At 34.9% G+C, this 25339-nt stretch overlaps 1 protein-coding gene across 2 annotated transcripts in view; it reads right to left on the reverse strand.

The window, feature by feature from the left end:
- The window catches only part of MDGA2 (MAM domain containing glycosylphosphatidylinositol anchor 2), a 905340-nt gene that overhangs the window by 224647 nt on the left and 655354 nt on the right, over nucleotides 1–25339 (reverse strand). For both annotated transcript variants that reach the window (XM_006090751.3, XM_006090753.2), the window contains one exon: nucleotides 21476–21805. In XM_006090751.3, coding sequence (XP_006090813.1) covers nucleotides 21476–21805 — 330 coding nt within the window. The remainder of the gene's footprint in view (nucleotides 1–21475; nucleotides 21806–25339) is intronic.

The following is a 25339-nucleotide window of genomic DNA, read 5'->3' on the forward strand; positions in this document are numbered from 1 at the left end:
GAGCAATGTTTGATAAAAGGCAACAGCACTCTACAGCTCATTTCTCTTAAAAGAATAAAGGTTCCCAATGTTGTTACTTTATAAAAAGCAGAACTTCCCTGAATCAGAGTTAATATAATAATATATTGCATTGCTGTATTTCCTTCTGCATTTTCTTCCTACTTATAAGTGGATTACTGAAATTTAATTCATGAATGTCTTTTTCTCCTAAAAAATCTGACCATTTCTGAATTATTCTTTCTTTAAAAACCTGTCTTACTAACATTCAAATATTTTCAGTAGCTCCCCATTTTACAGGATGGTCTAAATCCCAGTGTCTGTTTTCCAGCTTAGCTGTCAACTGTTATTAAAGCACAGTGCTTCAGGAAAAGCTCTTTATTAATTTTGGCAGGTCGTTTAGTCCACTTAACACACTTAGCTCATACACAACTTCTCACCTCCCTCACTTCTGTCTAGCAGTAACTTTGTCCTCAAAATGCCCATCCAATAATTGCCCATTTTTAAGGCCCAACTTAAGTCTTTTGTTGTCTTAGGTCTTTCCTGGTTTCTGTATTTTTTATTCATTTTCAAGTCTCTGGATACAACATATCTGATTTATTCTATACATGTCAATATAACATGTGCACTCTTACATATGTAACTAAAATGTCTCGAGGCCAGCATCAGGTTTTATCTATTTCCTCAGTAGGTCCCACACCATGAGACATCTTAAGTATTTTAGAGGTGCTTAATAAATTTTTGATTGATTGATGGAGCATCAATCAAAGTTTCTAAACAACCAAAGTAAGAAAACTACTGATGAATAGTCACCTCTTGGTTATTTAAGGCTTAATTATAAATTATATGAACTTCAAAATAATTTTTATACAAATTCTTTTTTTTTAATTTTTTTAAAAACCACATCAAAATGTCCATACTACCCAAAGCAATCTATAGATTTAATGCAATCCCCATTAAAATACCAACGGCAATTTCACAGACCTAGAACAAACTTTCCAAAAATTCATCTGGAATAAAAAAAGACCCCGAATAGCTGCAGCAATCCTGAGAAAGAAGAACAAAGTAGGAGGGATCTCAATACTAGGTATCAGTCTATATTATAAAGCCACTGTTCTCAAAACTGCCTGGTAATGGCACAAGACCAGACATATAGACCAAAGGGGTAGAATAGAGACCCAGAAATCGACCCAAACCACTATGCTCAATTAATATTCGACAAAGGAGGCATGAACATACAATGGAGTCAAGGCAGCCTCTTCAACAAATGGTGTTGGAAAAATTGGACAGATACATGCAAAAAAAAAAATGAAACTAGACCACCAACTTACACCATACACAAAAATAAACTCAAAATGGATAAAGGACTTAAACATAAGATGGGAAAACATAAAATTACTAGAGGAATCCACAGGTAGCAAAATCTCAGGCATATGACAAAGCAATTTCTTCACTGATACTGCTCCTAGGGCAATGGAAACTAAAGAGAAAATAAACAAATGGGACTGCATCAAAATAAAAAGCTTCTGCACAGCAAAAGAAACCATCAGCAAAACAACAAGAAAGCCCACTGCATGGGAGAACATATTTGCCATTGTTATCACAATAAGGATTTAATCTCCAACATTTACAGGGAACTCATACAACTTAACAAAAGGAAGATTGCCGAACCGGTTTGGCTCAGTGGATAGAGCGTCGGCCTGCGGACTCAAGGGTCCCAGGTTCGATTCCGGTCAAGGGCATGTACCTTGGTTGCGGGCGCGTCCCCAGTGGGGGGTGTGCAGGAGGCAGCTGATCGATCTCTCTCATCGATGTTTCTGACTCTCTGTCCCTCTTCCTTCTTCTCTGTAAAAAATCAATAAAATATATTAAAAAACAAACAAACAAAAAAAAAAACAAAAGGAAGATAACCTAATCAAAAAATGGGCAATGGACCTAAATAGATACTTTTCGAAAGAAGACAGGAGGAAGGCAAAGGGAGATATGAAAACATGCTCAAAGTTACTAATCATCCGAGAGATGCAAATCAAAACGACAATGTGGTACCATCTCACACCTATCAGAATGGCTATCATCAACAAATCAACAAACGACAAGTGCTGGAGAGGATGTGGAGAAAAAGGAACCCTTGGGCACTGCTGGTGGGAATGCAGACTGGTGCAGCCACTGTGGAGAACAGTATGGAGTTTCTTCAAAAAGTTAAAAATGGAACTCCCATTTGACCCAGTGATCCCACTACTAGGAATATATCCCATGAAATAGAAACACCAATCAGAAAGGATATATGCACCCCTGTGTTCATAGCAGCACATTTCACCATAGCTAAGATTTGGAAACAGCCTAAGTGCCCATCAGCAGATGAGTGGATTAAAAAACGGTGGTACATCTACACAATGGAATACTACGCTGCAGTGAAAAGGAGTTATTACTATTTGCAACAGCATGGATGGAACTGGAGAGCATTATGCTAAGTGAAATAAGCCAGTCAGAGAAAGATAAATATCACATGATCTCACTCATTTATGGAATATAATGAACAACATAAACTGATGAACAAAAACAGATCCAGAGACAGAGAATCATCGATCAGAACGTCAATCCCCTGAGGGAAGGTAGGCGAGGGTGTGGGTAAGGGGGAGAGATCAACCAAAGGACTTGTATGCATGCATATAAGCCTAACCAATGAACACAGACAACAGGGGTTGAGGGCATGAGGAGGGGGGTAATGGGGGCATAAGGACACATATGTAATACCTTAATAAAGAAATTAAAAGTCAAATAAAAGGCAAAAAAAAGATCAACACCCTTTAAAGTCAAGCTTAAACAAACAAAAAAACTCACCCAAAATAAATTTTTGTAAGTTAGTATTTCTACTAGATTTTAATTTAGTCATAGGAATGATACAAGGAGGTAAAATATTATGAAATATTTAGTAGTCCTGAGTAATTTTCCCATTCTATAGCTTTCCCTTATTTTCAGTAAAGAAAAATCTCTACAACAGAATGTCCACGTGGACCCATATTCTAAGGCTTATATTACCTAGTCTTGTGGCTAAATTATACAGGAAACAAGCACTTATTTTAAAACCTCCTCACACCAGATGGTAAACCTGATATTTCTGTCCATGATATGAACAAGCATAAAAAGATCTCTTATTATATTCTGTAAATAAAAAGTGCTCTTTTTTTGCACTGAAATACTTTTATTATTGTTTTTTTACTGTTTCACCTACAATAAATCAAGAGGGGCTAATAAAACAAGGTTGACAATGTTTTATAAATCTAGCAATAGAGCAGAAAGAAAGCATGTTTAAAAACAAAGGTGTGTTTAAAATATGGCATTTGCCTTTGGAAATTCTCAGGGGAAATGTACATGCAAGTATGCATACATACACAATGCTTATTTTTTAAAGAGTTGTGGAAAATCTTATTACAACGGCATTGTTAGTTATTTGAAACATATGGGGAGAGACAGAATCCTGGCGTGTAGCAACTCTGGAGGGTTCAGCATTGGAAGATGGAGGACGTGCAGTGCCATTCAGTCAGGAGAACAGGTTTGGCAGGCAACAGTTGCTGATGCTTCAACTACCCTCTCCCAGCAGGTGTTGCTATGGTACAAGAATAGTCTCTGAGGGTTTCAACACAACACAAAGTGTAAGATGACAGGACAAAATAGAAACTCATTCTCTGAGTGGCATTCATATTTTCCCTGCTACACAAGCGACAAAGCCAGCTACAAATAAACATGGCTCGGATCTTGCTGCCTCATAAGCAGATCAGTGAATGGACCTTAGGCTAAGGCTGTTTGTGTAGCATTTGGTTAAGTTTATTTTTCAAGTATCTTGAATTGTTATGATCTTTACATTAGTTAGTTTTCTAACTGAAGTTTATAATAAGATGTTTTTTAAATGATTAAAATAAATTTTTATTAACAAGGGGATTTTCTACTAAACTTTTTGGGAAAAGATATGAAAGCACGCATTTTTCTGTTTTTAAGCTGACTTATTGTATATGTCTGTCATGGACTGAAATACATAAATGAATGATGGTCACTGATTAAGCATATAAAGCTTACTTATATGTGGAAACTTATTTTTAAACAATTAAATTAAAAAACAAACAAACAAAAAACATGAGCAAGTAGTTTAGCTTGCTAGTGACTCAAATTACATTAAAATTTTAGCAAGCTAGGAATCTGAACTGGACTGAGATTTCTGGAAGAAATATAAATTGCAAAACAAGCACTTGCTTTTTTTTCTATAATAAGAATGGAGGTATTATAATAGTTAAAATTTTAAATAAGATGATAAGCTATTTAATTACTAAGATATTAGTAGGTCATTTGATGAAGGGATAATATATAATCATTTTTGAAAAATAGGGTATCGATTCCTCAACTTTGCGGTTAATCAAGTTCCATTTCACGTTTGGTATGTTTTTTAGATAATGCAGAGTTAAGCTGGAAAACAATGGTTTTTGAGTATAAGCAATTGATTAAGAATTTTACCTTTAAAGCTAAATACTGCTTCCTAAACAGCATCCTATATAATAAAGAGGTAATATGCAAATTGACCCTCATGCCCTCACAAGATGGCTGCCTATGACCAGGCCCACAGGGGGGTTAGTGAGGGACAACCAAACAACTGAACAAGCAGCTGCGTGGGGTGACCAGGCCAGCAGGAGGGTTAGTGAGGAACGACCAAATGACTGAACAAGCAGGCTGCGTGGGGCGACCAGGCTGGCAGGGGAGTTAATGAGGGATGACCAAATGACTGAACAGCAGGCTGTGTGGGGAAACCAGGCTGGCAGGGGGGGCAGTTGCGGGTGACCAGGTTGGTGGAGGGGGGGCAGTAATGGGTGATCAGGCCAGTGGGGGGGCAGTTAGGAGTGACCAGGCCGACAGGGAGGGGGCAGTTGGGGGCAACCTGGCCTGCAGCAGGGGGCAGTTAGGGGTGAATAGGCAGGCAGGCAGGTGAGTGATTAGAAGCCAGCGGTCCAGGACTGTAGTCGGACATCCCCCAAGGGGTCCCAGATTGGGGAGGGTGCAGGCTGGGCTGAGGAAACCCTTCCTTCCCCCCGTGCATGAATTTCATGCTCTGGGCCTCTAGTATTATATAAAATAAAAATTATAAGCAGGAAATAGTCCCATAACTTAAAAGTTAGTTCAAAGATTCCCGAATTCCTGCAATTCTTATAGTCTATTACATATTTGTGTCCTTGACTACTCACTCTAAAAAATGGTGCCATGATTGATCTAAATACATTTTTATGTGTTATCAATGCATTATCCCTTGAAGTAATAGGAAACACTCTGAAAGTAAAAACCGAAGGACCACATATATGAAAACTTACTCCTACGCTACAACTAATACCTATTTATTTTAACACATTTTTTTGAGCCCCTTCAATAGGAAAATATGTTTAAAATTGGGGACAAGAGAGATAAATTAGGGCATTTACTACCTTCAAATATTATATTATACATTATGAAAACTGATAAATAGGGGCAATTCTCAGTAAATGATCATGATCATTGTTAAATCAGAGGCCTTTCTTTACAAAAAATAGATATGAAGAATTTGGAAAGGTTGTAGGTGTACAAGATTAGAAGTTTGACATGGACTGAGGACCCAATCTACTTACTAACTATGCAATCTTGGATTATCTTAATCTGGTTTCTCATCTGCCAGTAATAAAGAATGAGAATTTAAAGACAAAATGGTACAATGCACATTAGAATGTACTGTATATTGTATAATATTTTCAGTTGCGTAATACACTGGTAAAAAGCAAGGCTCAGGTCAGTTAGCCTAGATTCAGATCATAGCTCCACCACCTACTGGCTGTGTGACCATCCTATATCTCTCACTTTAAGTGAGTATAATTGTAACTACCTCAGATATTTTTAGCGTTAAATAGAATAATATACATAACATCTTGAGCATAAGGTCTAGCATGTAGTTATATGTTACTTATTATGTTTTCTTTCTTTTTTAAATATATTTTTTATTGATTTTTTTACAGAGAGGAAGGGAGAGGAATAGAGAGTTAGAAGCATTGATGAGAGAGAAACATCAATCAGCTGCCTCCTGCACACTCCTTACTGGGGATGTGCCCGCAACCAAGGTACATACCCTTGACCGGAATCGAACCTGGGACCCTTGAGTCCGAAGGCCGAGGCTCTATCTACTGAGCCAAACCAGTGAGGGCTTATGTTTTCTTTCTTATCAATGCTTTTTATCAGTATATCAAGAATTGTATTTTTTTGTTTTACATATATTTCTATATGAGGGCAAAGATTTTGTTCTATTCATACCTGTGATGTCTCAAGTACTGAGCATGGATACGTATAAGCCAAAGAAATATTTTATAAATAACATAATATATATTTACATATATAAATAAATTTCATTGCCATTGTCTGTTGTCTTAGAGACACATATGCATTTCAGATGAGGAAACTATTCAAAGAATATAATATTTTGGAAAGGATAGGAATGAACCTTTTTAATCTGAATAGTCTGAGGTATCCCCCAATGCCATGAAAGGAAAGAGGCTGCAGATTTTTGCCATAGAAGTAATAATTGGGCTGGTGAGTTTGGATATTATCATAAAATGGCACATAATACAGGTATCCCAGCTCTCGTGCTATTTCTATGAAGTAGTAAGGCTTAGGCATTCCTAAATACATCTATTCCTCCTGTGTGAGGATGGCGAATGTCAATGCTATTCATTTTCACAAAGGTCAGGCATTGCCAGGAAAACCATGGATCAGTAAGTTAAAAGGAGCTGTCGGATCATGTTAATTATGTGATTGCTTTCTTGTAGATGAAGGGATTCTAAATTAAAAGGAGGATAAGTTATAAATTATGTATCAAATGCATTATGAAAGCATAGCCAATGAAAAGTGCTTTAAAGAAATGCACAAATTATTTTACTTTCTAGAGCAACTGTGGTCACAGTGGTAAACTCTTCAATGCAGAATGGCTAGAGAAATCAATTTACTTCTATAATAAAAAGGCCATTTGTCTCCTTGTACAATCTATGTGACATGGTTAGGCCTCTTATAAATGATCACTGGACAATGTCTGTGGTTTACAAATTCCCTAATTACACCACTGATTATGTATCACTGGATGTGCCTTAGCCTGTGGGAACTGACACCACCACCATTTTAATAAACATTCTGACATAAAATGAAGCTGGCTCTTTCATGCTTTGTCAAGAGCAAAATGAAACAACCAGTGAACACAATGTTCCATCGACAAGTCAGGGGCACATGTTCTTTAGAGCAAATGAGTTTCAATTAACAGATTTGTTAGTAGATAACTGGTCAATTAAAAAAATAAGAGGAGGGATTTCTTCTAATACATGAGGGCTTATTTAACAAATATTCTACCAATGTGTGACTGCATTTCATAATCCAATCCGCCAGTCTGCTGAAGTAAAAATATGGGCCTAATTTTAAAACCACATAAAAACTCACATAATGCCATTGATCGGAATGATACATCACTCATTCTGAGTCATTCTGAGCTAATGTGAATGGAGTTTGGTACCATTTTATTAATATGGTTTTACATTGCATTTTATTCCTAAGCAATGATATATCTGTTTAAATGTTGACTAAATATATTTTGTTTACAAATATTATTTATACAAACTTGGCAAAAGTGACCTTATCTTTCATTTATAGTGGACTGTAATTCATATTAAATGCATTTCAGATGCAGACATTTGAACTGCTTGTCATTTTGTCATTGTTACTTCACATATGTAAATTCCCAGTCTATTTCATATTGTGCATATAACCTCCTTTTAAAGTGCAGTGATATGCTTCTACTTTCACAGCTTCGTAATCTAGTCATTTTTACTGGTATATCATCTCTAAAATTTGGGAAATTCTGATATTTATAGCTGTAATGTACTTGCGAGGAGAACCAGTTCATTGTTTCCCTGCAAATCATTGTCATGTCCCCTCTTCTAAAGGTTTCACTGATCCTAAGCTGCCTCATACTGACTTACCCAACAAAACTTCCCAGGCTCCAATTCCGTAGTCAAAGAGGTAAGAAAGCAGCCACAATATGATTTGTGGTTTCTGAAATGGGTTTACTCGTCAAATTACATTTCTCACAGTATATCTCGGGAGCCTGAAATCTCATTACTTGAACTCATTCCATTGAGAGGTTGTGTTTATATAAAGGACCTGGGTTCTGCAGCCAGAATTGACCTATGTACAACACCACTTCACTACTTAGAAACTAGGAGGCCTAGGAAAGTTACTTATGCTTTCTAAAGCTCAAGTTTCTCATCTGTAAAATGGGTATTACCACAAATGTACCTACTTCAAATGGTGTCCTAAGGATTCAATGAAGTACTAATTGTAAAGTGTTTAGCCTAGCAACTGGAATATAATAAACAATAAAAAAATCTCAATTATGCTTTTATGTAAATAGGAATTCTACTGTATATGGTGTGCAATTTACTTTGAAATGCTTCACCATATGGTAATGCTTTGTTTCTTAAACTGGGTGTGGTTATATGTGTGTATTCTGTAAACTGTGGGCTTATAATTCATGTGCATTTCTATGTTTTGGGCATGCTACTATAAAAGTATTTTTTTTAAATCCTCACCTGAGGACATGATTTTCATTGATTTTAGAGAGGGAGGGAAAGAGAGAGGAGAGAGAGAGAGAGAGAGAGAGAGAGAGAGAGAGAGAGAGACCCATAGGCCCCTCCAGACCGAATCGTATCTGCAATTTAGGTAAGTACCCTGACCTGGAATTGAACCAGCCACCTGCCAGTGTACAGGTGACACGCCAACCAACTGCCACCCAGGCTTCACTGGTCAGGTAGCATTTTAAAGACTCAAACCGTGGGTCCACTCTGCTTAGGAAGCTAGGACAAAACAATTATTGTTATATTGAGCTGCACTAAAGGATTTTTAATCTAGCTTAACTTTGATGAAATGAATGCTGTTCAAGTTATGTGCCTTTATGAGATTAGGGTAAATAAGGCCTTGCCCACTTTCATGAATGGGGTATGTGACTGGCAAAAGGGTCTGAATATACTAAAGCTCTTTGAAGTGCTGCTCTTGGAGTAGGAGAGAGTGTTGTGCCTCATCAAAAGAGAATGTGGTCACATGATTCAGCCATAATGTTACCTGAATCCTTTTTAGAGTATTTTAACACCTGCTTATAGTGATTTTTTTTTCATTTAAGGCCATTGTTGAAAGGTATAACTGAATATCAGAATCACCTGAGATAGTAAAGGGAAATATCCATTTAATATAAGATGGTATAGCATTTTACAGCATTCTGCAAAATCTCATATTCGATTTGAAATCTGAGATTCTAAGCTTAAGTCAGGATGTAGCTATCTTAATAATAAAAGGGTAATATGCTAATTAGACCAGAAGTCATTCCAGACATCCTTCCTGACGAAGCTGGGGCCGGAGGGAAGCCAGCTGGGTCCCAGGTGCCTGCTGGTGGCTGGAGGAGGGAAGCCAGTGCCAGCAGCCAGGGGAAGGAAGGCCTACTCTTGCATGAATTTTTGTGCATTGGGCCCCGAGTAGGAAATAAACAAGTATCTAAGCTTTTGGGCCCACTTCCCTTTCTATAAAATAAAAGGTACTAGGTAATCTATAAGTATCTTCAATACTTAAAAACTATGTCAATAATTGAGGCATTTATAAATCATTTTAAAATATCTTACAAAGTAGGAATTTGGGGATTTGTCAAATAATCTTTTATTTAAAACTAGATATTCAGAATTCATAAATATCCCAAACTATGCCAGAAAAATTCTAACTGTAATGATTTTCTAAATATACTTAATCTCTTTCTTAACCTCATTGAAATCCCACAATGAAGGATGAAAAATTGTCTATGAAAATTAATAAGGCCCTTTTTATATTAAGATCTATTCATTTAAAAGCAAAATTTGCACTGTAATGGTGCTTCTAATTTATATTTTAGAGCTCTTGAAAGAAATTGCTTTGCTTTAAGATATTCCAAAATGTAAGATTAAACTTATATATTACAAATAAATTAAATCCTATAACAATCATTCTATTTAATGCTGGAAAATCTAAGACTCTAGAGATTCGGCTACTACATAGAGCAAAATGGTGTTCAAACTGTCAGTCTATGACTCTAGTCTTCATGGCTACTTCTATTGATCTGTGTTCCTCAACTGAAATGGTAGACTGGTAGTTTCATCTGTGAACATAAAAATCTGAAGTATTATCATAATTACTTAAGTAGTAAATGTAATAGCACCTCCCAAAACTCTGTCTTCTCCTCTAGCCAACAAATCCAGAATAAGTTTTGGTATTATAGTGTTAAATAATAAATCCTAATTTATAGTCCATTCTTAACTATAAGTATGATGGGAGACATTTATCCTTCATTTTAATGAATATATTTCTATGAGTCTTTCTTTAACTCTAGTAAACTATTGCTAGTTATTATAATTTTAAATGCAAATTATGGAACCAATTTTTACACTAGAGAAATCTATATCAAGTCATTTATATTCAAATAGTTTCCATATCCTCATTGTCTGCATTTATAAAAGGATAAAGGGTATAGGGAACATGAATTGGGCATCCTTTCTTATTTCTTATTGATCTGTTCTAATCTTAATTTTATCTGGGAATTTCAAAAAGTGTTTAACTGCCAAGTGAAGAAAATCCTTAACACATGAATAGAACCACTGTTAAACTATAACTTGTAAGGGAGAACCTTTGTTCAGATATTTTTTGGGAAAAAGGTTATTAAAGATGACAATTAAAGGAAAATTGAAAATCCAATGTTATTTCCATAACTACATTGATTCAGTTTTATGTGAGAAAATTCTAATATGTAAATATGATTAATATTTGAACTATTAATAAAAAATAGGGAATTAATGTAATGCAGCCAAACTTTGCATTTATGCTTTCTCCCAAAATAAGTGGTGAAAATATTTATATCATTCTGCTTTTCAAAACAGCATAACTTACTGACAAGAACATCTAAACATGTTCCAAATATTCCCTCTCGCTCCTTTAAATAATCAATTTGAAAAGAAATTAGTATGATTGGTTCTTTCTGTAAATCTCTCTCTTATTTTCTTTTGTTCTTTCTCCTTCTCTCCCACCCTCCTTCCCACACTCCTTCAATTGTCAATCCTTTCAGTTGAAGGAAATGAAGAGCTCATGTCCATTATCAAAATCCATGCATCAATATTAAAATATCTAGGACAAATATATACCTCTTCATGCTGATGGGAAAGTACTGAAGGTCCTAAAGGCATTATAAACACAGCAAGTTTTCAACTGAATATCCCTCTTTTCCACAAAATTGAGGAGCTCTTCTTTTTTTTTTAAATTTTCATTGAGCACTCTTTTACCATTTTCTCTATGATATCTTCTTTTTTCCACCATCTCATTAGATATGTTTTCTTTGTTTCATATTTTTTTCTTAAATAAGCTCATACATATCTAATTACCACAGTTAGTTGTGAAGTCCATGTTTTACTTTGGGCCTTTCTTCCATTCATCAAAACCAATTTTTTAATTAATCACCAAAAATAAAAAGATGTCTTACAAGCCCTCACCTATAACTAATGCCAAATCAATTTATCCTCTCAAACCTCTTCCACAACCTAAACTCTCACTCAGAATGTTGCCTCACCATATTCTAGACAACAGAGGTAAAACAGTTTGGAATGATAAAGGCACAGCATACTTTGAAAGAGATTGAAGAATTCATCTAAGCAAATAGTTTTTAACTGTGCAGTTTAATACAGTGTGCACATGTATATGTTTGTGAATTGGAGTCAGAATCTTTTGTCCAAATATAACTTATGTAGAAGTCATATATAATGACTTCTGATTGAAGTTGGAAGTGGGAAAAGAGGGTAAAAATATCAACTATTTTTTTTTTATCTTTCCCCAGCAGTTCAAAGGCCCTTAAGAATATATATAAAAAAAACAATAAAAAAATCACTAATTATCATTGAAATAGTATTTGGAAATCAGTTACCCAGCTGATCCTTTTTTTCCATAGATTAAAAGTTGTGAGGTCCAGCCAGACCCAAGGACTTGAAGCTTCTAAGTGGCAAATTTGGGCCTGGACCCAAGTGCAGGGCTCTACACCACATTAAGCTGCCTGGTGTCAGTGAGGCACTCTCTTAAATTTACGTGAGAACATTGGTCACTGACTTCACTGCCCCTTACTGGGAGAGGTGTGAGAGTGCTTCAGCCCCTCATCTGATTCCTATCAGTCTTCAGCTGAAGAAATTGTTTCCATCCCCAAACACACACTCCAATCTGCAGACTCTTTTTTGCTTAGGTTGCTTTTTTCACATTCTATATATTTCCACAGACTCTTCCTTAAAAATATTCCAAAGCTATAGTGGAGAGATAAGGAATCTAAGATGTAAAGAGGTGAACCAACTTCTCATATGAAGTTCATGAGTGAGTCTCATGTTTTTCTTTTCTTTTTTGTTTCTTTTTTAAATATATTTTTATTGATTTCAGAGAGGAAGGGAAAGGGAGAGAGAGATGGAAACATCAATGATGAGAAAGAATCATTGATCAGCTGCCTCCTGCATGTCCCCTACTGGGGATGGAGCCCACAACCCAGGCAAGTGCCCTGACAGGAATTGAACAGTGACCTGTGGTTCATAGGTTAAGGCTCAACCACTGAGCCACGCAGACGCAGACTGGGCCTCATGTTTTTCTTATTCATTGAGCCTTCTGCATCTTTTACTCTCTCACATGACACATCCATAAAAGATGGCTTATCCTCACGGCCTTATTACTACTCAATACAACTTTTCTGCTTTCTCTCTCATATTATCTCTAAATGACTCACTGAACACCTCCTGACAATGCAAACAAAGGTAATCTACACTGTTGGGAACACAGAGGAAAAGTTTTTTTTGCCCAATTGATTGACTGTGAAGACTCTGGAATGCCTTTTGAAGCTCTCTTTTATTTCTCCACTATTCTTCCCCTAATTGTCTTTTTGGAACTCTGCAGATTCATCCAATAAATAGCCCCCCTCCCCAATACACCAATCTGATCATATTGCTCCCTTGGTAAAATTAATTGGTCATTCTTGATTATATGAATGAGATGTAACTACATTAATTTTTTTCTAAAATCTAGTGACATATAATTCTCACTTTAAATCCTAGTCAGATGCCACCTGCTCTATGGAACACTTGCTGACCAGATTCAATAATTTCATCCTATATGCTTCTGTATCACACTGACAATTTATAATGCAAGCACTAGACTATCTACTATTAGTTTTTCAAGTATATTTCAACTGGAATATAAAATCCATTATGAATTGGGCACTATGCATTTTTATTTCTTTCTATATCCCCTTTCATGTAGTAGTTGTTGAATAAATATTTTCTGTGAATTGAATGTGTACTATATTTAATTAATTAATCCCAGGATTTTGGGTGACAGCTATACTAATTTCTCTTTACTATATAAGAACTCTTGGCATTATTCTTACTTGCACTATCAGTTAACCTTGCTTTTCAAATCTAAATTTCCAGATTTAAATCCAAATTTAAATTTAAATTAGGGCTGAGAGCTTGTGAAATAAAAGTCAGATCTACCAAATAATAAAATACAAATAATACCAATGATGTGTGCTGCAAATACTATGTTTATTTCTTGTGGTGGATTTTCTATCTTCATTAAGAAAACCAGAAATTTCAGGTCTTTTTAAACTGTTCCCATCTGATCCATCACACCTTTATTTTGTGTAACTTTAGCAAGTTCTCTCTTAGTCATTTAGCACCTTCTAATATGGCACTTGATAAGCCTTCTGAAAGTATATCCACCCTAAAAATATTCAAGCATGGATTTTTTACTATCTTAATGATTGTTATTAAAGACAACAGGGGACAGAACAAGCTCCAAACACCACAACCTCCATCAACACTACCTGAAGCTAAATGATAGCAATGATACTTGGCATGAACAACTGACATTTTCTCAAACCTACTTAAGTATGAGTAAAAACACCTTTAGAAAACTTTGCTATTTCTGCTATTTTTCTTTCATTACTTTAAATAATCTGAATAAAAACTACATTACTTATTCAAACACAGATTCCAGACAAGTCACCTATCCACTCCCAACATTTCCAGATGGTTGCATTTACATGTCTCCTTTGTAGAAAATCTCCTTCGGTCACTGAGCATTGCAAAAGTAACACAAGTGAGCAGAAGAAATAATTGTGAATTATTAAATAATTGTAAAAATAAAAACCTATTTTCAAACAGGTAATGTTAAGCATGAAATATTCCTGGTATGCTTATATATAACTATGACTTTATATAACTATGCCTACCATATAGGCTAACATTGACACCCTCCTTTACTGAAAGCACAAATAAAATGAATTAAGTAGCTCTAATAAATATGCCTAGCCCAATAATTATTAAGGAACGCTCTGTACATGGTCAATAAAAATAGTATTTTCAGTTCAGTGTCTCTCGGGGAAATTTACTAAGCATGGTAGCTATTAAAGACTCTAAGGACCAAGGTGAAGATACCTGTCAGTGCATTTAGTTCAGGTCCCAAAGCTGTAGGTAAAGAGGAAAGCCTATGAACAGAAAGTGGGAAAGGCTGTAGAAGAAATAACTCACTGTGTTTTAGGGTGACGGTCTCCCTACTGACACACTGCGAAAACCATTAAGCTTCTTCCTGGCCCATATCAAGGACAATTATTGCAGCCCTTCCAATAAGCTCCCAACTCAACTGAGAAGTCTCAGCACTTAGAGGAAACCCAGTCTGTATAAACTAGTCCTGCCTGAGGCCAGTGCACAAAAGTAGCCATTCGGGCAAGAGGAAAGTTACTCGATAACCAGGAGACTCTCAAGTTCAGAGTGTATCTCAATTTTTTAAAGTTGTACTTTTCATTGTCTCCTCAGATATTAAATTTAAAATATATACAGGGTGGGCAAAAGTAGGCTTACAGTTGTGAATACGTGAAACAGTTTATTTTTGTATCATTTATTAATTATTGTACTATTTATTTGTATTACAACTGAAAACTTACTTTACCCACCCCATTATATAGAAACAGAGGCAAAAGATAGATGAAAGTGTTCAAAGCAGCATAGAGAGAGCAGCAAGAAAATCTTGTATGTTAGGAATGAGACTTTAGCAATTGCAAAGTAATCACAAGAATCCTTGCAGCATAATCACCCTTGCAGACAATGGTCAGCAAAAATACAAGGTTCCCCCAAATTCATAAACAAATTTAGAATAAGGAAAACTTTAGAATTTTTCCTCTATTTATAGAAAATATATTAATACACATATAACAGTTATATGTGGGTTTACCTTAATTTCCCAGTAAGTCCATAGAGTTCAGATTTGTCATTAATTTATTTCTTAATAGGGTTTCACTATGGTCTGTGGGCAAAATATGGCCTATCACCTGTTTCAGTAATTAAAGTTTTATTGGACACAGCAATTCCTATTAATTTTATTGTCTGTGGTAACTTTCCTACTATAATAACAAAGCAGAATAGTTTTGACAGAAACCACATAACCTATGATGCAAAAATATTTACTATCTGGCCCTTCATAGATTGCTGACCTCTGTTCTCCATTAAATTAGAGGTCATGGATTTAACCTCACATTTTTGGAGTCAAGGGAGAAAAGTTTTTTGCGTCTAGTTACTCGGGAATTCAATTACATGACTTTTACTACATAGAAGCTTCCTCTGATCAAAGCATTGTCAGGTCTTAACAGTACATGTTTTAGTCTCACTTATGACTTCTCCTTACATAAAATGACCTATCATTCTCCATAGTCATCTACTGGCTTAAATTTTAGCAGAATTTCATTAGTTTCTATTCTTCCTTAACTAGAAAAGGGTAAAGATGTAAATCCAATGGCATGGACATAATAATTTTTCTTTTGCCCTCTGTTCATCACATGTTCTTATGAATCGTGTGCCACAGGCCCATGTTATCAAGAACTTTCATTTCACAGATGAGAATACTTGTACAGACATTTACTATCACAAGTGTAGTAACCAGCCAGGTAGTCAGCAGCAAAGTTCAAATTTCAAACTAATTCTCTCCATTGGTCACCTCCATGCACATATCCTTATGGTTTTACCTCTGGTTTAATCCTCTAAATCTAGCTTAATTTTCTGCTATATAAAATGCTTGTGTACTCTAACAAGGTAAGACGATGTTATCACATTGGTATTGAGTCCTCTGGTATAGCTGCCCACCAGATATCTTACCACAGGAATCCCACAGATCTCCATTCTCACTGTTTACATGTCTTAGACATGATGCAGATGCTCCTGAGTTTACCGTAAACCTACAAGCCTGTCAGGTCGCACAAAGGAGCACACGCAAGCTATTAGCACCCCTGGACTTGGCCATAAAAAGACACTGGAAGAAGCAGTGGAGTATTTTTCAGCAAGCCTTCTGAATATTAAAAGTCTACTATAACATTTATATTTATGTGAATGATAACAACTGAGTGACACTATTTTAAAGGTTGATTTTCACTTTTGTCAAAATTTTAGGCTAAAATCCACATGCCGGTTTTAGCAAGTATGTGGAGAATTTTCATGTTACAAAATTGAATTGTAACAATTATACGTAATTTTAAATGATAAATTTACAATTACAACAATTGTGTTTTTTAGTTATTTGCCGTCTAGCTAGATAAAAATCTAGCTTCAGAAATGATAATGAAAACATTGAAGTAAATCAATATACCTTGCTTATATTAATATTAATAAATATTAACCCTACAGTAAAAGCAAGAAATAAAGAATCATGTAACATTCTGGAAAGTTTCCTCATACTATGTTTTGCCTAATGGGCCCTCTCTTCACTGTCACTATCACAGTGCTATTTCTATCAAGATTTAACTTGAATGTCATTTTTCTGTGAAACTTTCCTGTGACCACATTGACAAAAGCATTCACAATTCCTACAAAAGTCTGAAGAAACTTTAATAACAGCTTCCATCCCACTATATACTGTGCCTTATTTCTAAGTCATCTGACCACTAAATAATTTGACAACTTAGATCATAAGCTCTTTAAGGACAAGGCCCCTTTTTCTGTCACCATATGACATAGAGCCAGGTACAGAGCAGTAACACAATAAAATAATTACAGGAAACAAATTTTAAAATGACAAGACAATAAATGATCACAATAAACAATTTGAATGTTTACAGAATTAGGAGGAAAATGCTTTTATTGTTGAATTAGTGTGAAAATAAGACATAATTTATCATTACATATATCATAGTTTTTATTATTCAAATGCATGAGTCAAACTCCCATATAGGCTCTTTCTACAAAGTTTTTCTAGAATCAAATCATTGTTTCTTAAATATACTAGTAATTATGTAAATTAGAATTTACCTTCCTGATATATTTCATATTTCAATTTTAAGAGTCCTCAAAAACATATCTAGAGCTGTAGCTCATCATTTAAGAAAATGGTTTTCAAACTGTATTAGGCAGAAGCCCTTCTGCTATCTTATCCTTATCTTCATAAGTTTCACATATGTCTCTTAAACAGTAACAATTAGGATTCAATGTAAGATTTTGTATGGAAAACAGTTGATAAAATTTTTTAATATTTAAAACATCACCCAAGAGTAGCTTACATTTACCATAAAGAAAATGTTTAACACATAAGAAAACCTCTGAAGACTTTATCAATTCTAAATTCCCTAAAATAATATTAGTAAAACCAAAAACATCTGAGATTTAAGAAGCCCCCACATATTTACTTATGTCTTAACAGTAGTACACATTCTTCTCTTTGACTTCACTCACCAATTTGTGGTAATTTCTTCTGAATCCTATATGGTTCATAGAATTGATATCATCCAAGATTTTTCTCCATGCTATATAGCTTGTTCATTCAAGCTCTATCTCCAGGAACATCTCTATATGTTATATTAAAGTACTACTTTAAGTGTCGTCTTCTATTATGTGGGTATAAAAATAATTTTTATTGATATCAATTAAATCAATCAATCTCGGATCTACAGATCTTTATACTATACTGTGGTATTCCACTGTACTGTAAGCAAAATGGAACACCAAAGCCAGTTTCAGCATGAAGATAGAATATGTCACCATCTTCAATGACTCATCCTTTAGGTTAAACATCAACTTTTTCAGGACTCCTCTATCAAAATACAGTCCCATGTGCAGGCCAGTCCCATGAGCATGTCATTGTGCAGTCACTCTTAGAAGGGCCCTGTGCTTGGTTTAATGCTCTCATGTTGCCATCATGAAATTCTTAGCAAGTTCTGAACAAGGGACCCAATTTTTATTTTACTGGACACCACAAAGAAGGGAGCCACACCTGCTGATGAGAGTGAGATTACATGAAACCATAATATTCATTTTCAAGTGAATAATTTCTTAAAATCAGTAGGAAATTTCAGCAAGAGCATGAAAAGAGATATCAAATGCCTCTCTTGCTGGGGTAATAGGAGGAGGAAAGAAAATATAGAAGGAAAGTTATATTTACAGATTAGCTCAACTCTTCAGTTAATAATTATTTACTGAGTATCTACTAAATACCATGTATTGTTCCAGATGCTGAGATTACAGTGAACAATGCTGTTAAGTCCCCACATTGATGGAGGATTTTACTCTAGAAAGGAGACAGATAATAACCAGGTCTGTCTGTGGTGGTGGGGACAGCAAAGGGCAGTGTGTTGGAGGGGGACTTAATATATCTACTTGATTTCTAGTATTGTTACCTTTGGTAATTAGACCAAAAGATAATAGTTAAGAAACTTTAACTATAACAAGTAATTTTTTTTTATTATCAAGAGGCAATTCTTGACTATTTTTTGCTTTTATGATTATCTTTTGTCATTTTCCTTTTAGGATTTTTGAAAATTTTATGAATCACTGCTGGTTATCTTCTCCACTTTGTAATCTACAATATTCCGTTTCAAATAGAAAATATTACATATATTTAGAAATGAATGTTAGGGCTCATTTTTGTGAATAATTATATAATGCTCCTTTCTTTTCTCCATCCTGTGCTCCCTCTTGTGTATACATTTAACTGTATAAGAACTATTTTCCACCTGACGAGTCTTGTTAAATAGGAGCTAGGTTTGTGTCACTGATTTTAAAAAAGCAATAAAACAAGACAACCAACAACACAAAGCAATGCTTATAATTAAATGTACATAAATCCTGTAAAACTGACCCTTATAAACAAGGACAATGATCTTGGATCTTACAAAATTATTCTGACTTTTATGGGAAAAATCATATCACCTAGGCCCTAGGGCAGTGATGGCGAACCTTTTGAGCTCGGCGTGTCAGCATTTTGAAAAACCCTAACTTAACTCTGGTGCCGTGTCACACAGAGAAATTTTTTGATATTTGCAACCATGGTAAAACAAAGACTTATATTTTTGATATTTATTTTATATATTTAAATGCCATTTAACAAAGAAAAATCAACCAAAGAAATGAGTTTGCGTGTCATCTCTGACACGCGTGTCATAGGTTCGCCATCACTGCCCTAGGGCAATGATGTAGGCAAGTAATGGCTCTTTGCTGATTTAATGACTACATACAAATAATGACTGACTGAACATATCAACAGCTTTCCATTATATATCCTAAATTGAGTCCATCCCCTAGTGCTAGCACCAACTTTGAAAGATTAAAAAAAATAGTTATTGTTGTTATTGTTTATATAAAAAAGGACACTTGCCTCCCCCAAATTTTCCCCATCACTCTAACTACCATTTATATTAATTGAGGCTGATAAAAATCAAATATCCCTTAGAAATAATGCAGAGTGGTGAAAAGTAAGAACATTTGTTCAGTCTAAAGTATGGATGTATATTCCTCAAGGAGTAAAATCAATCCAGTGTAAACTGCAATTTGGAACCACGAGAAAAACAAAACAAAACAAAAAACCCACACAGGTCAATCTGATCCCATACAAGAGTCAAAAAGCTTCCTGACTAGAAAAGAAGACTATTTAAATTTCCTCAAGACAGAGTATGTCTGCTAACTACAGTTGTGTTCTCTTTACAACACATATCATTCACCCTAAGATCATATAAAAATCTTACAATTCAATTTGGTAACAGGTTGGCAAAACAAACAAAGCTACTTTGGAATTCTCCACATACATACTGACTGCAGTTCATGGAATCACAAGGCTTTCAAACGTCCAGAGAGTTAAGTTACTGTGTCCTCCTATACAAAAGCCATTTAATTTTCCTCGTGTGCAGATGTGCATTTAATTGAGAGAAATTTGATAACATGTTTTCATTTTTAACCCCCAAAAGAAGGACTTGCATTCCAGAATAATTTTATATTTAATCATTCTCACTGTGAAGAGATTCTATCATAAGGTGCCAGAAGCCAGTCCATCCTTGCTGCTTGACGCAGTCACTGCAGGGAAGAAACATCTGCACAGCTTATATTTCAAGGGACCTGGCGTATATGGCGTACTGTTCTTAATATGTTTGCTCCCCCTCTTAACGCTCCCCGAGAAAGGTTGTTTCCCCAGGTGAGGATTTTTATCAGTAAAACCCCTTAACTAAGTGCCAGGCGGGTAGTTAACCATTTTAACTATGAACAATCACGCTTAAGCTACATAATCTTTACTTAGAGTAACCTCCTTCAGTTACTTCCTTGTAGCTTAATAGAACAATAGAGTAACCTTGGAATGGAGATAGGAAACGCCCTAACCTTTGGAATAGAATGGATAGGATTAAGATCAAATAGTATAAATATAGATGTAAAAGGACAATAAAGAGAGGAACCTGGCTAAGAGGAACCTCGCCATGATGATCACCTGAACTCGGCCTTCGTGTCCTTCATTCTTCGCCGACTCTGTCCACACCTATGGGGAACCCCTGGACCTGTTGGGGCTGGACCCCAACAATAAGGTTCTTTGGAAAGTCACATCTGATTACAACTTTAACATCTTTATCTTTGGTATTTGTTGGTGGAAAATACATGTTACATATCTTGTATTTGAATACTCAAATTTCTCTCAGTATTTTCTTCCTAGGACTCAATAATTTCCATTAGTTTAAAATTTATTTAAAAAAATGCCTTAACTCTAGACATTTCTTGTTTAAATTTATTAATGTGCTTTTAGAGTGCAATAAAGGTTTCTTATTAATGAAATAAAAATAAAATGAAACAAATGGCTACTATTTAACCTAGAAGCCTACATCTATCAAAGCCAGTGCTATTAATTTTATTTGCATTATGTCTGTAAAATTTCATGTAAATCTAACATGAAATTAACATGATATTTATTGGTAATTCAGAAGGTTAGAATTTGTTTTTAGGAAGCTTTAAAAAAATAAGATAGTTCGTAGGCTGACTGAAGCTATTTCATCTGCTAAAGGTAAGGAAATTATTCTCAACATGAACATCTTTGGTATCATAAATATGCTTACCTGTGCTGCTGGATATGTTAACATCGATACTGATATCAGCTATTCCTCCTCCCTTCAGAGATGCTACACATGTGTATGTCCCAAAATCCGTGAATTTCAAGTCAATGATGTCCAAGTTTGTTGTTCCTGGAGACACATCTGGATCAGTCTGTGTAATAACCATCCGTTCAGAGCTTCTTAGTGGACGACCATTTTTAAACCAACTAAATGTTAACTCCTCAGAAGGAACAGCTTCTACTTGGCAAGATATTTTCACCTCACGCCCAATCTGGATGTTGTCATCTTTGTGATAAGGATCTGGTGTGATCCAAAACCGTCCCTTTTTTAATGCTAAAACATAAAAATTCCATAAGTAGTTAGTGTTACTTTCACAATGCTAGGGATTTCATTTACTCTAGCTAATTATCTCTGGGCTGAAATAAAGTTAATAAATAAATTATATATATATACATACACATATATACATATATATATCTTGATTATTTCCAATTAATGTACATATCAATAAAACTTTATAATCCAGAAGTAATCTAAAGACCTAAGTCACTTAGAGACTTTAAACCATTCAATCATTCAATCTGGTAACAGGCTGGCAAAACAAGCAAAGCTACTTTGGAATTCTCCACATACATACTGATTTCAGTTCTTGGAATCACAAGGCCCTCAAACATCAATTGGATAATATTTTCCAGTGATGTGAAAATGCTTTAAATCTATACATGATACATAAACACCATTGCTATTGAACTTTGAACAATGTAATCTGTTTAGATAAAGTCATGATGAATTAGAGTTTAAAATAATAATATTTAATAAGCTAATTCATTACTTATCTCATCCCTCAATTATGACACTTTGTAAACAACTCAAATATTGCACAAATGTCACATTAAAGAAAATTCTTCTAAAGTTGAATCTACATGCTGACCAAAACTAGATTGGTAAGAATTAAGTCAGTTCACACCATGAAGCATTTTTATATATTGAAATAACCTGAGTTAAAAAAGAATTTTTTTTCAAAACATCGCTGTCACTGCTCTCTTCCACCTTACATAGATGTTTTCTTATTGAAACTGTTTGCTGAGTCTCTTGTGCATGGGACCAAAAGAACCTTGGCAGGGGGCTTGGAAGGCCCGCTGTGTTTGTATCCCTACAGCAGTGCTTTCTGGGGCAACTTCAGTGCAGTTCTCGCAGCCTGGGTCAGTAGTGATGACTACCAAGGGCTTCTGGGGGAGATCTATTGGTTTCCTGAGGGCTCCAGTTCTGAACTTTGAGTTACACTAGGGACACAATAAGGAATACAGTTTGCTCTTTTTTATGGCAGTGGTTCTCTTCTGCACACACTTTTCTCTTTTCCAATATCCTACCCATTTCCCTCTCTCTTAACATCATCTATATATGATGATATGAAGCACATGCAGTGAAACATGATTATCAGAATAATAATTGTTCATTTACTTTAACCAATAAACCTAACTATATAATGACAATGGTAAAAATGATGTGAATTTAGAGAACCTGTGGCTTTGGCTCAGTGGAAAGAGCATCGCCCTGTGAACTGAAGTATCCTGGGTTAGATTCCTGTCAAGGGCATGTACCTCGGTTGCAGGTCTATCCCCAGCCCTGGTCAGGTTGTGTGTGAAGGCAACCAATCGATGTGTCTCTCTCACATAGATATTTCTCTCTCTTTCCCTTCCACTCTCTAAAAATCAGTGAAAAAATATCCTTAGGTGAGAATTAACAACAACAATGACAAAAAAGAGAACCTGCAAATAATGGAGGCCTTCTAATTGTATTTTGGGATACCTTTCCTGAATTTAACCAGATTTTTCTCAGTTGGTCTAATAAAGGCCTGGAAACACCATGGAAATATATAAAACTATGAAAGAATGCACTGGAGATTAATACACTTTTTAAATCTTAGAAATATTTGCTTTTAACATTATTTACTCTAGAGTCCCAAATATTTTATCTGCTTTCTTGTTTACATCTTAATGAGAAATAAACAAACATCAAAAACAATCTTTCTTTCTTTCTTTCTTTCTTTCTTTCTTTCTTTCTTTCTTTCTTTCTTTCTTTCTTTCTTTCTTCTTTCTTTTTTTCTTTCCTTTCTGTCTTGCTTTCTTTCTTTTTGTTCAAGAGATATTTATAGGGTTCCTGTTTAAGAATAGACATTAGGCAAGACACTTATTACATGAGATAAAGAAAATAAATATAACCTTGTCCCTCACATATTGTAAATTATGTTCTCACAGATTATAGTCCAATTTATCTGCCTAACATTTATGATACTTATGTCAAGAAAAACTACACATTGCATGATGTGAAATGTTTTATAAGTGTGAATAAGTTTGAATCTCAGAGAGGAGTCCACCAAAATATTCTTTACAAAATGAACAAAGCTTCAGTCTTAATGAAAACACCAAAAGACAAATATTTAAATCATATTGTCATATTGTTTGTTTCCACAATAAAATACAATTTATGAACCTTAGTTGTTCCTAATCACATCTTTATTAGTAAATGGCTCTAGGATAAAATTAGGAGAAATTATTGCATTGTATTATCTACAGTCATATATTTATATTTTATTAGGCACTAAAATATGATTTTTAGTAGAAAGGGAAATGTGCTAAAGTATCTCTATCTGGCTACTATATTTGGTGTATAATATTGTGCATATATAATTCAAATGTAATTTAAGTTCTATAGCACATAGAATATCCTTTTTTAAAAATGATTTTAGGGAGAAGAAGGGTGAGAAAGAGAGAGAAACAGAAATGTGAGAGAAACATCAGTTGCCTCCCATATGCGCCAGGGCAGTAGGGATCCAACCTGAAACCTGGACATGTGCCCTGACCAGGAATTAAAACCCATCACCTTTTGGTGTAGGGGAGACACTCCAACCAATGGAACCATCCAGCCAGGCAGATTATCTTTCTTCTTTTATAGAGATCTAAAAGTAGTATTTAAAGGAGCATTTACTTTGCTTAGCATTATAACATTTAAATGAAGAGTTTCCTTTGATTTGGTAAAAAACTTTTCTATCCTGTTTCTATAGAGAAGTGATAGACCTAAATAAAAATTTTAAACAAGCAATTCATTATTTTTAAAGTTAAAAAAATCTATGCTAATTTAACAATTGCTTCATATGCCAGCATATTTAGAATAAATTTAATTACAAAGTTATGTGTCAGCTGCCATATAACTACACAATAAAAAACCCTGAACTTTCCATTGTTGACTAATATTGATTTACTAGGCAGTTATGTTTTCTAGCCCTATTTTAGGCATATGACATATTAAGGTGATACTGACATTGAGAAACCTGGAAACTCATCACACAAATTAGGTTTAAACTATTAAACAATTCAAAGCATAAAATTAATAAAAAACATAAAATTAATATCGATATTTTGTATTATGGACTGTCTTATTCATAAAAATAACTGAAAATTCCAAGTAAAAATATTAAAAGTACAAATCTAATAATCAATCAATGAATAAAATTAAGTATGATTTAATTATATTTTTATAGAAAGCAATATAATCAAGTGAGCTTTAAAGAATGAACTCATTTGTTGATCTCAGAGTCAGATAATTTTATGATTTGGCCAAAGGCAATCATATTAGTCTTTCAAATGACAGATTCTACAGGGGAAGAGGGACAAATGAGTCCTGCGAGTGATCAAGGAAGCTCAGAACAAGCAGCGCGGGTCATTTGGCTGGATAACCATCTGGTGCAGCTTGTTTTATGCTATCCCATAATAAGCTATCCAGTTTTGTATACAGAACAGTAACATTCTAAGTGTGGGGGGTGGGGGGGGGGCATGTGCTGTTTGTGTGTGTGTACCTATCCATAGT

The sequence above is a fragment of the Myotis lucifugus genome, unplaced genomic scaffold (genome assembly GCF_000147115.1).
Source record: "Myotis lucifugus unplaced genomic scaffold, Myoluc2.0 scaffold_81, whole genome shotgun sequence".
NCBI lineage: Eukaryota > Metazoa > Chordata > Mammalia > Chiroptera > Vespertilionidae > Myotis > Myotis lucifugus.